Below are 13,959 nucleotides of genomic sequence, written 5' to 3'. Positions count from 1 at the left end.
CCTAGTTCAAGTAGCAGAAATTCATTTTGGATACATTTGTGGGCTTTCCCCCTCTGTTTTCCCCCCAGTCTGCAGGGATACTATGATATGCATCCTTTCTTCAACTCAAACAACATGGCAGAAGGAAACAGGAGCCGTTTATAAGCGTTGGTCCCATATATGAATATAGGTGATTTTCCAAATTATTGCAAATGATATTAATCATTCAATGAAGCATAATGTGGCTGACATTGCAGGTGTTCATAGAAATCCCCTGAATAACATTGAGAATATTTCCTGTACTGTGTTGACTTCGCCCTTCTCATTCATACCACTGTGTCAAATTTGTACTTTTCTGGTTCCTTGATTTTTGTACCCATGTTTTTCCCCCTTTCACTTATGATAAGGCACAGCATTTTTTCTTATGAATTGTTTGTATTAAATATTGCAAATATTAAATATTCATTGGCAATGTAACCATCAGATTTCATCAATAAATAGGCTGAATGATAGCATATTTATTATTTACAGTTTATTTACCAAGTCCCTTCTATTTTATTTTTTTGTTCGAATAGCCAGGGTCTCCCACCCCCCACCCCCGTTTTGATTTGCTTTAGCAAACCTGGGTTTGCCACTCAGTAAACACTTGACAGGGAGCTTGAGGCAATCTCAGCTCTCTGAAAAGTCTAGCATCTATTACACTGAAGTATGATTCAACATAAGGTATCATGGTGACCACTATCTTAGATGGCTTCAAAATAGAGTTAAACACATTAATGGGTTATCCTAATCTATCAAGGAATCCTAAACATGATGGCCACATCAAACTTTTAACTTTAGATAAGTAGCAAACAGTTGCACGACACACCCCAACCTTTGGGCAATGTGAGATTCCAAGGGTTCCTGGTGCTCATCCAGGGTTTGTATTTCCTTTTGGAATGCAGCACTGTAGAGACTGTAGTGTCTTTATGATATATGGCTTGTTCACACATATATACAACCTAAGCCTCCAATGGAGGGGTTCCCAGCATTAATACCCCAAAAGGTTCTTGTTTCTCCCATAGTCACAACCTTAGATTTAAAAAGAAAATAAGCATTGCTCTCAAACGTTGCTCTGACTCTTTCTCCAGCTTGCTGCTTTACTCTAGGTCACATCCCTTCATTCTCAACTCTGAACTCTGCTTTGTCTAACTAACCATGAATTGGGGCCCCACCCATTTGCCATCTCTCCCCCTTTCCTTTGTTATCTTAATGGGCTATCACCCAGGCCATCACCCCAACACAGAAAGCTAACCTGACTTACTGGAATTGTTTTGTAAATGCTGTATATGTTAATGACTGGAATATATGCTTTTGTTTATTGTGAACTATGATATACATGGAAATATTATGTATATTTCTGCATCAATGGGTAATGAAACAGAAGACAGAAGTTTGCAGTATAGTCCAATTGCACAATAAGTGAATAAATTTTGGAATGGACTGAAGAATGTGCATACATCCCTACTTATCCCACATATTTCTTACGTATCAACATGAGAGAAGAAGCTTCCAAGACAGAGGAGAATAACCTTTCAGGAAGCATTTCATTTGCTGCCACTATTATGACCAACTCAATGATGCAACTTGATGATGCAATACTCTTGAGAACAAAGTTAACTTACTCTCTTCATATTAAATCTGCTGTGAATAAACAGTGAACAGGTAGGTAGGCATCTTCATCTTCTTAGAGGATCAGCATCAGATGGAGATGAGCATTTCTGTAAGTTACATTTATTATGGACTAAGGCTTGTATTGAGACCTATCACTTCACACTTCCACTTGCCCCGTGCTTAGGAAGCATGAGTTCAAGTGGTCTTCCCCTTGTCCTTTGCTTTCTAAGCATGGGTCTGTGCAGTTTTCTGTTTGCCTTGCCACTTTCCATGTGCTTCTTGACACTAAATCAGATAAAATGTCAATCCATGGAAAACCCAAATGATGTTTGCTCTGATTCAGCAGTTAAAGCTCAGGTTTTCCCAGGGAAAAGCACCAGGACAAGTGAAAGTCTGGGGGGAGGAGAGGCATACATTAATAATTCTCATATAATTGAAAGGGTAGCAGTGGGAAGCAGTGGGAGAGTTTGCTAGCAGTGGCATCACTCAGACCCCATCCTTTGCAGAGTTTGTGTCAGGAAGGAGCCAGCTCCTAGTGAAACTCCACAGCCTGCTGCAGAACAGAGAGAGAGTCAGATCTGCAGCAGGCTGAACAGTGGCCAGTGCGCAGTGAAACTTCCACAGGCATTGGAATGCCGGTTGCCAAGGGAACAATGGAGAGCGAGTAGGAACATAGCCAAAGCTCTCTGGAAGATCAATTAGGCGAAAATGGGCAAGGAAATAGTTTGCTGGAACAGGAAGAGGTTGGAGCTAAGATAAATAGTCCAAAAAGCTGGTGAATGGGAGGGTTGTTAGACAGGAAGCAAAACACAAGACATGAGAGTCTTAAATTCAATATCTTCTGTAGATCCCAGAAGGGTCATCTTGAGTAATGATTCCAGAGGCTTTGTTGGAGCTGCCTGGAGCTATCTTTTTTTTTTTTTTGCAAAAAATCCTCCTTTTTAATTAGCTATGCTTACTGTGTTATCAAGCTGGGAACCTGGACTCCTGACAGTTTGTTAACTCCCCTATAATTAGCAGTCACTAATCACTATCATTAGTTCTCATCTCCTGTGACTTTCCAGAAGAAAAATTGATAAGTAAGCCTATAAAAGCTCCTATATCATTGGGATCTAAGAGTTGTGCTCTGGGCTCTCTATGGGTTTCTTTTTTGTCTGAGAACCAACTGAGAACAAAGTGTCTGTCTGTCTTGTTTATGTTATAGTTGAGACATGACAATTCAAGTACTAGTATTCTGTTACCAATGTGGGGGAGAAATTATCTTCAGGAAGCCTGTTGACAGAATAAGCCATCATAAACTGTAGCCTGTTCCATGTAACAAGTTGCTGCTATAGAAGGACACAGGAGAGTTGTGTCTAGAGACAAGCCTTGCTGTCAAAATGGTGAGACCAGTGGTGTTGCTGCTTCTGCTATCTCACATGATATTCAATGTAGATACCATGAAGTGCCATATGAACAATCCTCTCCATATTCCACATGAGTGGTATCAGCCAGGTAGCCTTCTCATTGGTGGAATTGCTTCTCAGATAATTTACATTTCTTCAGATGTTTTCTTCAGCAAACACCCTTCCCAGGATGAGTTTGATGTTCAAGTGTGAGTAATGCAAGAAGTAGACTTCTCAAACAATGCATGTATGGGGCGAGTTGCAGCAAATGAGTTTAGAGGGACAGGGAATGCACACAACCTCCTTTCCTGACCACCATGTATATTATGAAAAGGTCCAATATGGGCCTGTTAGCATGTTTGTCTGATATATTTGAAAGCCTCTTTGGGATCAAGATCCCTTACTTTTACTTTTCAGGAAACACACTTGCAAGCCCCCTTCAGATCATCATGCTAAATACATAAATGCCAGTGCTGAAGTAGTTGCACACCCAGCCTCCTTTGGAGAAGGAACACCTCATTCACACACCAGCATACCTTTGTGCTTATGTGTCTAGCCTGAATGCCCAAAGAGGGCTCCTATCTTTCTCAATCACTGACTTTTGTTTTCTTCTGTTGCCCTCAGTTCTTCACAGTATATCCACATTTCCTCCTCCCATAATTCTTCCTGTCTTGGAATCAGAGGGTCATGTTTTCTTTACATACACCACATTTGGATATAGCCAGGTATAATATTTATAAGGTACAAGAACTTTAAAAAGAATCTCAGAAATTAAAGCCTAAATAAATAAGTAAGTAGAAAGCTTCATGTTTGAAAATATTGCCTACAAGGATATACAGACCTGAGGAAAATCAGACATGAAGATAGATACCTGTAGCAAAGCTGATGGAATAAGTTATATAGAAAGTAGTGAACTTAGATTTCAAAAGGAAAGAAACTAAGCACTTCTCCACACCAGAACAATAATGTGGATATTTCCTCCCATTAAATGTCCATGTGTGTGTATTTATCTTAAACTTTTTGCACTTTGCAAGGGTTTTAAATGCCACAGTAAAAGAGGGAAAGGTCTGGGACAGCACTCAGATGTGGAGGTCATCATGTGGATTCCCTTATACTAATAGGGAGACAGGCTGGTGCAAATCCAGATTTTTCTCCACTTTGGACAAGCCTGAAAAAGATGTTTGAAAACACTGATGAGTGTCAGATCAGGAAACTAGCTTATGTAGAAAAAGATGAGAAAGATTTTGTTTGTTTTTCCTTCTCCCTTAAATGGCCCTCCTTAGGAATGACAGTGTGGTATAATTTACTTCAGAAAAGCTTTTCAGAGTAGTATATTTTAATGCATTTTCTTTTAAATAGAGCACAAACTAATAGAGGGCACAGTATTCATTGTAGTCGTTAAAAGCAGAAAGTCAATAGAAAGCCAAATAATCACCATATACCTGTATATCTGGCTAAGTAGAGCTCTCTCATGGCATTTCCATGGTGGGTAGATTGGAAATAGCTCACTGATGATGCACATTGTTTACATATAAAAGGTCTCTGGTACAATCCTAGGCATCTCCAGTTGAAAGCTTATCAGATAACAAAGCTCACAGAAATCATTGTCTAACACCTTGGAGGATCACCTCTAGGTAGAGAAGGCAAACCAAAGCTCTGATTCCATATAAGAAAGCACCATACTTTCATTGCAACTAAATAATTCAATGCAGCTTTTAAGTTGTACTTCACCAATTCTCTCAGTGTTGCACTGCTTTATCATCCATCTTGTCATCATTTGATCTTTCTTCCTCTGATCACCATTTTAGTTTTTCTCTGAAGTTTACTCCCCTCCCATTTAATTCTAACAAATTTACGACATTTGTGTGTATAGACTTGTCTTAATTAAATGCAGTGTGGGCCGTCAGAGTGCTAAAATGATTTGTATGAATTGTAGAATCCTCTTGTGAAAGAGAATGTAACTCCATTTGCAGAGTGGTGGCAAAGTTATACCAGCACATCCTAGCCTTGGCGTTTGCTGTGAATGAGATCAATGAGAATCCAAAGATCTTGCATAATATCACGCTTGGTTTCCACATCTATGACAGCTATTACAGCCTGATGATGACCTATCGTACCACTCTGGACCTGCTTTTCAATTTGCGTAGATTTCCCCCCAACTACAGGTGTGACTTGCCAAAAAACCTGATGGCTGTCATTGGTGGCCTTGGCTCAGACATCTCCTTTCACATATCAGACATATTAGGTCTCTACAAGATTCCACAGGTAGGATTTGTGCATGCAGATTGGAGGACTTTAAAAGACCATACAGAAAGAGAGGCATGGATCACAGAAAAACAAAATATTGTGTGATGATTAAAGAACATATCCTGATGAGGAATGTCTTCAGACAGACAGACTAGGGGAAACGGGTGGCATGGAATAGAATCTGGCATCTTGGAAGGCTTCCTTCTTATTCCCCCCCCCCAATAAATTGTACCCCACAGTCTGCTTTTATGCTATTGGAATAGTTGCTGTTATTTCAAGTTGCTTTATTTTACAATGATAGAGCATTTTTTTTCATGGGAATTATTTTACATTCAAAGCAGTTCCATGCACATCTCTACTAACACATCACTAGTGATGGGGGAGAAAATTTGTTGATTTGTATTTAACAGCAAACCTACCTAATCTGCACTTTCTGAAACCATATGCAAACTGAAACACAGCCATCTTTTGAAATTTGCACGTCTGCAAGTTTTGCAATGCATTTCTTCAGCAAAGTAATGTGTTCAAATATGCCTATACTAGAGCAAAGTGCACGTGCAAATGCACGTATTACTGAAAGTTGCTGACAAAAATGATTTAAAGTGAAATTGCTTTTGAAAAATTGGATTTTAAGGCAACATTGCATACAAAAATGTGTATATTAGAGAAATGTCACTAAATTGCTGATGAATTTTCACACGGACTATTTTTTAAAAAAATCTGGTGTGGAAATGTGAAGAACTGATATTAGAAGTGGAAAAATTAGAAACTGAAACTGACAGATTTTCCATCACAAAGGCACCACTGAAATAACCACATTTTTTTTTATAGCTGACATATGGCTCCTTCGCCCCAGGAAAAAGTGATACAATGCAACTATCTTCCTTTTACCGCATGGTTCCAAATGAATCTCATCAGTACCTGGGGATTCTCCGATTACTTCAGCATTTTGGATGGGTGTGGGTTGGGCTCTTTGCTGTGGATGATGATAGTGGAGAACAGTTCTTGCAGGTGTTGGAACCAATGCTTTCTCAGAATGGCATCTGTTCAGCCTTTGCAGAAAGAATTCCAAAGCAAGCATCTTGGCATACAGAAAACCAAATGAACACTATGGCCTTCAACATTAACCAACATTTTACAAATAGCACAGCTAATACATTGATTGTCTATGGAGAAACTATGATCATTTCATGGTTAGTTCTTATAACAGATCTTGTATATAAAGAAAATATGATGTCTTGGAGAAAGCTGTGGATCATGACAGCTCAGATCGATGTTGCATTAACAAGCATTCAAGCCAAAGCAAATTTGCAAGTGTTCCAAGGTGCTATTTTGTTCACAGTGCACTCACACGAGCTTCTAAGCTTTAAGGAATTTCTTCAGAATATAAAACTTTGCAGGGCACAAGAAAACAGCTTTTTCAAGGACTTCTGTGAGCAAATATTTGGCTGCTCATTTCCAAATTCCCAGGATCTGATGGAGGATGGTAGTGAATGTACTGGGGAGGAGAGGCTAGAAAGTCTTCCTGGATCTCTGTTTGAAATAGCTGTGACTGGCCACAGCTACAGCATCTATAATGCTGTTTATGCTGTGGTGCATTCTTTCCATACAATGTATTCATCTAGATCCAAGCACAGAATACAAGGAAAGAAGAGAAGTCTTCAAGATTTTGGGGCTTGGGAGGTAACATTTCTACAATGAATTTACTGGTGGTTGCATTCAGTGATAATCCTATGCAGAGTAGACCCATTAAAATTAATAGACATGACTAGTTTAAAGGTAAAGGTAAATGACCCCTGACAGTTAAGTCCATTCGCAGATGACTCTGGGATTGCGGCGCTCATCTCGCTTTACAGGCTGAGGGAGCCAGCATTTATCCACAGACAGTTTTCCCGGGTCATGTGGCCTACATGACTAAGCCGCTTCTGATGCAATGGAACACCGAAACCAGAGCAGCACATGGAAATGCTGTTTACCTTCCCGCTGGAGCAGTACCTACTTGCACTTTTTGGCATGCTTTTGAACTGCTAGGTTGGCAGGAGCTGGGACCGAGCAACAGGAGCTCACCCCGTCACAGGGATTCGAACCGCTGACCTGATCAGCAAGCCCAAGAAACTCAGTGCTTTAGACCACACCGCCACTCGCATCCCTAAGACTATGTTTGTGACTAGTTTAGGTACATTCATTTCAATAAGTCTATTCTGTGTAAAGCTTAGTTGGAGACAGCCATTTGTGGTCATGAAAAGCTCAATACAAAGTGAGATAATATCAAACATCGAAGATCCTGTTGATCTGTGAATAACTGGTGAAATCGTGGTGTGCACATTATTTATTGATAAACTGTTATAGTTTCCAATTTTCTCTTCCTGTAATTCCGTTATAAAGTATACACTCCAATATTATGCTTATATAGTCTAAGCATAGGAAAGTGCAGGTAGTGGTCAGTGCAGATGAAGAGGTGTTGCTCACCTGGCTTCCATACAGCAAGTTCCTCTGCTACTTACTAAGATGGGGAGGCTCAAGGCATGGCGAGTGCCAATCCAACACTCCTGCCACCATGCTTGCATCATGTTGAGCTTCCTCACACTTTGCTCCTCCCCCTTTCCACCTGGGTAGGCAGCAGCAGCACTTGCAAACTATGCCACCCAACCTCCACCACCCCACTGACCTTTACTAGAAACTTGGCTGCACTTGAGGAGAAATAGCAATATATAAATTCCAGTAATAAGTGCATACATTTCCCACCTTCCGCTATTGCAGAACAGCTGTTGCTTTTGTTTAGGCTGCACTTACATAAAGCTTCAAACAACTGTAATGAATGAAAACATTGTAAAACCCAGCATCGAGGTTCCAAAAATATTCCAAATGGCCTTTACCATTGTTGTTCTTTAGCTGAATATTGCTCATTCAGGAAGCTTCACCTGCCACCCACTTTATTTTTCTTCTTGTACTATAATACCTTTTAATTTGCTCATATATTTTAGAGTCACTTTGTAGAACAAGGATTGGGAAACCTATTCCCCTCTGAGTGCTGTTGGACTCTAACACCCAACTGGAGTCATGGCAGTCAAAGCTGAATGTTGTCCACCACTGTTTTAGACTAGTTGAGAAAATATGTGTCTTTTTATTTTGGTCTTGTGTTGCTGCAGCTTTTAATAAGGTTTAGGGTAATAGTTGGGAATAGGATTCGAGTTTCTTGTTGTTTGGAATATTCTTGCTTTCATCCTCTTGGAGGCTCTGTATAAAGTTTCTTTAATACAAACACACCAAACAAATAGGTTATTACCCCTTTGTTTCATTTTTACCCATTTCAACTAGCTTCACCCATTTCTTCAAAGTGTTGTGTTTAATAATTCTGCAGAAGAAATTGTGTCCTTTAATGATAAAAGGGAAATGGAAGCTGACCTTGACATAGTGAATCTAGTGATTTCCCCAAATAACTCATTCCTTAGAGTGAAAATTGGAAAGTTTGAACACAAAACTCCAATGGAAGATAAATTTGTCATCAATGAAGATATAATTGTGTGGCATGGAAGCTTTAACCAGGTATGAGTTTTGGGGTGCTTTTGGGAGCTACTTTCCATTCTCCATACTGGTGTGCCAATGTTCGAGACTATTCTTTGTTGAATAACAAGATCCATGTAATGGATGATAATTTGTCTTGATAAATCCAGTGCTTTGTACTGTATCCAGAAACTAAATAAGGTAAAGGTAAAGGACCCCTGACAGTTAAGTCCAGTCGCAAATGACTCTGAGGTTGCAGCACTCATCTCGCTTTACAGGCCGAGGAAGCTGGTGTTTGTCTGCTCCGCAGACAGTTTTTTCTAAGTCATGTGGCACAATGGAACACCGAAACCAGAGCAGCTCATGGAAACACCGTTTACCTTCCTGCCAGAGTAGTACCTATTTATCTACTTGCACTTTTTGGCGTGGTTTTGAACTGCTAGGTTGGCAGGAGCTGGGACTGAGCAACGGGAGCTCACCCCATCACGGGGATTCAAACTGCTGACCTTCTGATCGGCAAGCCCAAGAGGCTCAGTGGTTTAGACCACAGCACCACCCACATCCCTTCTCAGAAACTAAAGAGAAGTGTAAAAACGGAAAGCTGAATATATCAATCTCTGCATGGAAATAGTTGTTCCCTGCAGTCAGAAAATGGTGCTTCTGGAAGTTCTGCTGTGACCAGCCAAATACAGAGATGAGACAGATGAGGGAGATGCACACACATTGGCATCTGGGAACATGGTCATGGGTCTATAGGTCTATACCACATATCTGCAGGTCTCTATTGCCATTTCCCACACCTGCCCAGTCTACCCTTTTTCTAGTGCAGGATTTCCAGTTACTTTAGGACCACAAATTGGCCAAGTTGTGCGTCCCCCCTCCCCATTATACTGGATGCTGGGATAGGGGTTTAGTGGTAGATACAGATAAATATGTTGATTTGTTTGTTTGGAAGGTATTGGAGAAGTTAATGAGAGAAAAGGAACAGATGAACACCATTTGGCACCTTTGAAGGTGAATAATGTTTCCAGAAGACAACTACTCTGGGTTGTGGGCCCATATGCTGGATATGTAACATTCTTAAGATTCATGTGCCCAGAGTCATGGGGCCCCAGGAACAAGAAGGGAGTGACCAGACTCCAGTTCCATACCACACCCTTTGCCATTGGCAAGATATTTGACAAAAGATTGAGGTTTTAGGTTATGCACTTCTCATTTTAGTAATAAAATGTAGCCCCATTTTAAGCAGTTTCATTTGTCTCAACTCTTTATCCCTGAGTCTAGTCACAATAATTGCCTTGTCTTTGGCAGGATTGTGGATATGTATAAGAAAACATGTTTAAGGGCCAAAGCTTGTCTTTCTAGCATCTATAGTCATGCCTGTTTCTATACAATAATGCACTCAGACAAGTAATTTATCTTCTCTGGAAACATAACTATTGGGCTCAGTAATGTAATAATGTTCAATATAATTTGATTTTTCTGAGTCAACAGCTTATTCATTGTGTGTGTGTGTGTGTGTGTGTGTGTGTGTGTGTTTAAAAAATGTGATTGTTTTCCTCTCATTGATTCCATCATATTCCTTGCTTTGTTTGCTGATAGGTGCTGCCTATTTCTTTGTGTTGTGACTCCTGCCACCCTGGTTATCAGAAGAAGAAAAGAGAAGGGGTGAAGTTTTGTTGCTATGATTGTGTTCCATGCCCAGACGGAGAGATTTCAAACCAAAAGGGTTAGTGGTGCCAACATTTGCTGCACATACCACCAATTTATCTAACAGACCATTGAATAGTAGGAAGTACTTGGTGAGAGTGTTAAGTTTGTGCCATGTTTCCAAGGTGTTAAAATAAGTTTACTCCACCTTGAAACTGGTTCAGCAATCTCAGTACTTACCTTGCTTCAAATGCAGACATTGTCAATGAAAGCATTTCACACATTTATCTGTAGGTCATCAAATGATAAGAGAATTCATGTGGTACATTGATGTGTGAATCAGACTTTATCTGACAATACTATTGGGAAATCTATAATTCCATGATTAACTGTAATTGACCGACCCAGACAATTAGTCAAGAATCATGTATTGCCTTCACAGACTATATTTTCAATGTGTGTAGAAAGAGAAATCCCTCCAACATAATGAAAACAAAGCAAATTGTCCTGCGTATCTCCAGCTTAGAATCCATAAATGGCAAACATTGCACATGCTTCTAGCTGCATTCTACAAATACCTTAGAAACCCTGCTTAGAACGCCATGCAACAATCAATACATGCAGAATTGTGTGTGTGTTGTCACCCTATGTATTTATTCATTGCAGAATATTTTTAGCCTGCCCTAAATCCATCTCAGAATGGATTACAGCAATTAAAAAAACAGTAATAGCTCAAATTAATTAAATAAGAGTGTGTAAAGAAAATTTAAATTTATAACAAAAAACCTAGCAGCAGCTTGATTGATTGATTGATTGATTTTAGAGTTGCTGTTCCTGCTCAAGGCAACATTCAATAAATGAAACAGACAAAAATGCACTTGAAGATTTGCTAAAACACAAAGTAAAGGGTTAAATGTGCATTGATCAGTATAAAGAACTAGCATAAAAATAATATTATTCAATCACTTTTAACAATGAAAATAATAATCACTACATACTGTTATTCATAAGCTTTCTGGAATATAGGTTGGTAGAGCATAAGACTCTTGGGTAGAATGTACACATATATATAAAAAACTCTGTGGAAATATTTTTTTAAAAAAAAAAAACGTTTTGAAAAATAAATTTAGCATAGTTCACTGTCACCATTTACTGTCCCATGTGTATATTGCACTTTACAACACATTTAAAACCTTTTATCTGCAACTGTATAGATGAGTCCCCAATCTTCAAATTGTGGGTTTGAGCCCCAAATTGGGCAAAATATTCTTGTACTACAGGGAATTGGACTAGATGACCCTTGGGGTCCCTTTCAACTCTAAAATTTTATGATTCTATGTTTAATATTAAAATGTCTTCTCACAAAATCAATTCTTGACATGGAATGAAAAGCTAGTACTCTCTGTGAGCAGCAAATCCACTTCAGAAGTAATTGTGATATTTCCCCCCAAGGTCTTACATGAGTTGGCACTAAAATATTTTTCTACCCCCCCCCCCCAGACATGGACAATTGTTTCAGATGCCCAGAAAATCGGTACCCAAGCAAAGGCCAAGATCGATGCATCCTCAGAGCTGTCAGCTTTCTGTCATATGAAGAACCATTAGGGATTAGTTTAGCTTCACTCTCAGCTATGCTTTCCCTGATCACAGTTTTGGTGCTAGGAACTTTTATTAAGCACAAAGAGACCCCCATAGTCAAAGCCAACAACCGGGATGTCACCTATACTCTTCTGATCTCTCTCCTGCTTTGCTTTCTCTGTTCTTTCTTATTTCTCGGAAAACCGAAGAAGGTGACCTGTCTTCTACAACAATCAGCTTTTGGCATCATCTTCACAGTGGCTGTTTCTTCTGTGTTGGCCAAAACCATCATTGTGGTTTTGGCTTTCAAGGCCACCAAGCCAGGATCCAGCATGAGGAAATGGGTGGGGAAAACAATGACAGGTTCAATTGTTCTTTCCTGCTCCCTTGTTCAAGGAGTTATTTGTGCAGTGTGGCTAGGAATCTCTCCCCCCTTTCCAGATGTTGACATGCAGTCACTAGCAGGAAAGATTGTCATGAAATGTAATGAAGGATTTGTCAACATGTTTTATATTGTCATGGGCTATATGGGACTTCTGTCTGTTATAAGCTTCACTGTGGCTTTCCTAGCCAGGAAGTTGCCAGATAGTTTTAATGAAGCCAAGTTCATCACTTTTAGTATGCTAGTGTTCTGCAGTGTTTGGGTGTCATTTGTACCAACGTACCTGAGCACCAAAGGCAAATATATGGTAGCTGTGGAGATCTTCTCTATTTTAGCTTCCAGTGCTGGGTTACTAGGCTGTATCTTTTTCCCCAAATGCTATATTATTTTGCTGAAGCCTGAGCTGAATCACAGGGAGCAGCTAAGAAAGTGAAATAATGGAAGAAACCAAGAGCCTGGGGGGGGGGGTGTATCTACTATGGTATGTATTGAATTGGGACAGTGGTCCTACACTAGGGTCTGAAATGGGGGCATTGGTTATATTGCAGTGCTACCATATATTTCAATCCAGTCCATTTTATTTTTATGAATGTGTTCCACACAGCTAGCACAAATAATACATGATAAAACCAGGGAGTGAAGATAGAAACTTGTCATTATTTCATCAGTAACTGTTCTTAATATATATTCTTGGTTCCTGTTTTATTTGTAACATAGGCAACCATCCAGCTCTATAGTCCTATTGTTTCTCAATCAGCTGTTTATATAATGAATTTTTTCATTAAATCTTGCTTTTTATATGATATGTATTGACACTGACTCATAAATGATTGCAGTGAGGATGCATTTTGTTGTTCTGCTGGAGTGGTGATTCTTGGAATGCATTATGTCACAATCCGATATGCATCCACTCTGAAGTCAATCCCATTCAATTCAATGGTTATTAATCCCAGGTAACTGTCCATAAGAGTGCAGTCTTAATGTAAGAAATGAGCATGTCACAAAGTGTGTTTACATTGTTTACCAAGATGTTATAAAGATGCATTACCTTTTCCAGAAGCAAATCAGCAAAATATTATAAAATTATTTAATTACTTGAAGTGTGACTTCCTACCAGGTTGCAGAAATTTCTGAAATTGTATGTTGTCCCCTAAAATGGCAGGAATTGTCAATGAAGCTTAACATTCCACATATTGCAGATGTCCATCATGCCATTGCATTTGTCAACACATTTAACCGACAGCAAAGCTTTCCGCTTAAACTGAATGGAAGTGGTTGGTCATGGAATTTTTCTACAGACATGCTCTAATGTCTCTACAGAGATAATGTGTGCACTCTAGCTGGGTAATTGAACACATTATTATATTATTGTTTGTACCACCCTTTATCAATGCCAGGTATAGCATTAAGAATACATTTTACGGAGCATCAATAATAAAAACACAATTAAAAAGCATAAGGAAGGGACACGGGTAGCACTGTGGGTTAAACCACAGAGCCTAGGGCTTGCCGATCAGAAGGTCAGCGGTTTGAATCCCCATGACGGGGTGAGCTCTTGTTGTTCGGTCCCAGCTTCTGCCA

The 13,959-nt window shown here is 39.5% G+C and overlaps 1 protein-coding gene across 1 annotated transcript; it reads left to right on the top strand.

Annotated features, from left to right (window-relative positions):
* Positions 1-3,071: 3,071 nt before the first annotated feature.
* Positions 3,072-12,811, top strand: LOC117057731 (vomeronasal type-2 receptor 26-like). Its single transcript, XM_033168571.1, has 6 exons — positions 3,072-3,226; positions 4,991-5,282; positions 6,096-6,947; positions 8,583-8,810; positions 10,371-10,497; positions 11,919-12,811. Exons 1-6 carry the CDS (start codon positions 3,072-3,074, stop codon positions 12,809-12,811), a joined length of 2,547 nt encoding a protein of 848 aa, XP_033024462.1.
* Positions 12,812-13,959: the final 1,148 nt, after the last annotated feature.

The sequence above is a fragment of the Lacerta agilis genome, chromosome 14 (genome assembly GCF_009819535.1).
Source record: "Lacerta agilis isolate rLacAgi1 chromosome 14, rLacAgi1.pri, whole genome shotgun sequence".
NCBI classification, from domain to species: Eukaryota; Metazoa; Chordata; class Lepidosauria; order Squamata; family Lacertidae; genus Lacerta; species Lacerta agilis.
Note: the sequence above shows the minus strand (reverse complement) of the source record. Positions and strands in the feature narration are given on the sequence as shown.